We start from the raw sequence: 2,195 nt of genomic DNA, 5'->3' as shown, positions 1-2,195 counted from the left end.
TGTTCGTACGAACAAAAGTAAGAGAAATTTAGGATAAGAATACGAACATGTTCTTGCATGAGGCCCAATATTTGTTGAGTAATGACAAAGATTTAACCATTTGAGTTAAACTTGTCGAGAAATCTCTTCATGTTTGACATGTTTTTAGTGAATGACTATCGGCTACTAACTTGCCAAATTTTAGCTTGATATCTGTAAAATTCACTGAGATGGCTCATTGGCTAATGCTGATTAGTTGTTGCATGATGTGCACCCAGTCGTTACGTTGATCGGTTCAATAAAGTCTGGGAACAGAGGTCGTAGGGTAAAACCCAAAAGATGTACTCAAGGAAAAGTTGCCTTACTTCAACATATTTTTACACCAGTRAAACTAAAAAATAAGCCGTCCAAGAAATTACTCCAGTAAAAAAGTATTTCCTAAAAAGATTACTTCAGCACCGAGTATATCTGATCATATCTGATTAAATATTTTTAAATGAAGTAATCAGACTCACAAAATAAAAGGATGTTGTGTGCAAATTCTGGTGTGTTTAAAGACTAAGACAAAGAAAATCATTACAAATAAATACAATAATTACAAAATAAACAACTCCAGTAGAAGAAATACTTTTCCAAGTCAATTTTATTTTCATTACAAAACTTCTAAAACTAATAGCTACAGTAGGCAATGTGTATGTGTGTGTTTGTGCAAGCAGGTATTCCTTACTATGTGRGAACCATTTATGTCATGCACCTCTATACTTGTGGGGACCAAGTGGTACTTATGAGGAACTAAGTCTATTTCTCATGGGGGGAAATTCCATTAGTGGGTTAGGTTTAGGGTAAGGGGTCAGGTTAGCCTGTAGAAATTAATAGACGTCAATGCATTGTCCCCATAAAGATAGCTCAACTAGACTGTGCGTGTGTGTTTGTGTGTGTGTATAATACAGAACATGGTAAAGTACTTCCAGTGACTATATCTACTGTTTACCATATATTCACTTGACCTCCAAGTGTCTCAGCAGACAGAGGTCTCACTTCAACATAAACTGTATACTGTATATCTCTCCGGTGCGTTTCTGGTTAAAACATGTTTGTTCTTTATTCTGTGAAGTTACTTATGGTTGGTAGAGTGTTCACAAATACTGCTCAAGTAAGAGTATCAATACTTCCTAATAATAAAGTAAAAGTAAAATTCTGTAAAACTACTACTAAAAGTACATTTTTTTTCCAAAACGTTACTCCAGTAAATATAACTAGTTACTAATCTCTGCTGTGAAGTAATTTAGGCAATATTCTACTAGTGATAAAGACAAATGAACACACGCAGACCTGGGCAAAATGAGTCATGATAAATATTTCTTGCTTCCTCGGCYTCATCACATTAAACAGCTTTAAACATGTAAACGTGTGGAAGTGTCACTTTGGTCCCCTCATTAATACGTTGTCAGAAGGTTAAAGAGTTTGTTTGTCTCTTGTTCTCTTCCTGGAGCTCAACCTGTCAGTCAAACACAAACAWGTCTCTTCTGTTAAACGTCTCTCACTTCCTTTTCTGGAAAACATCTGCAGGAGTAAAGTGTATCTTCAGGCAACCGCGCTGTTTAGCATCAGCCCTTTCTTCTCTGCTCATCTTTCAGCAACTTCTCATCGTGACCTCTGACCTCCTCACCTTACATTAACTCTCTCTGTCTCCCCTCTGAGCTGCAGGTGAACCCAGCAGAAMTAAAGACGGGCTACCTGTCCATCATAATGGACCCGGTGGAGGTGCCGCTGGACGAGCAGTGTGAATACCTCCCCTACGACTCGTCACAGTGGGAGATCTCCAGAGACAGACTGAGACTGGGTGAGCAGCCAGGAAACAACCAATAAGAGCCACATTCGAGGGGAGGTGTTTGTGTGTGAAACAAAAAATTGAGAAACAAAAGCAGAATCAGCATTTAGACAAATATGTGAACAGTATCTAAATAGTCATGTGCAGAGTTGTAAAGTAACTAAGTACAAACACTTTGTACTTAAGTAGAAATTTTGGTTATCTGTACTTTACTTGAGTAATTATTTTTCGGCGAACTTTTTACTTTTACTCATTACATTTTTACACAATTATCTGTACTTTCTACTCACTGCATTTTTAAAAAAGGTAAGAAGTAGAAAGTCGTTACTCCTGTTTTATTCCAAGTTATTACTTAAAAAAAATACTATCCTGTGTCTCCTGGATA

The 2,195-nt window shown here is 37.0% G+C and overlaps 1 protein-coding gene and 1 long non-coding RNA gene across 3 annotated transcripts in view; one reads left to right on the top strand and one right to left on the bottom strand.

Moving 5' to 3' along the window:
• flt4 (fms related receptor tyrosine kinase 4) overlaps window positions 1-2,195 on the top strand; it is a gene marked incomplete in the record, with an annotated part of 87,559 nt that overhangs the window by 69,166 nt on the left and 16,198 nt on the right. For both annotated transcript variants that reach the window (XM_014006082.1, XM_014006083.1), the window contains 1 exon segment: window positions 1,687-1,822. In XM_014006082.1, coding sequence (XP_013861536.1) covers window positions 1,687-1,822 — 136 coding nt within the window.
• LOC106515983 (uncharacterized) overlaps window positions 1-2,195 on the bottom strand; it is an 18,769-nt gene that overhangs the window by 8,387 nt on the left and 8,187 nt on the right. The gene's annotated exons all lie outside the window — the stretch shown is intronic.

This window comes from Austrofundulus limnaeus, unplaced genomic scaffold (assembly GCF_001266775.1).
Source record: "Austrofundulus limnaeus strain Quisiro unplaced genomic scaffold, Austrofundulus_limnaeus-1.0 Scaffold34, whole genome shotgun sequence".
NCBI classification, from domain to species: Eukaryota; Metazoa; Chordata; class Actinopteri; order Cyprinodontiformes; family Rivulidae; genus Austrofundulus; species Austrofundulus limnaeus.
Note: the sequence above shows the minus strand (reverse complement) of the source record. Positions and strands in the feature narration are given on the sequence as shown.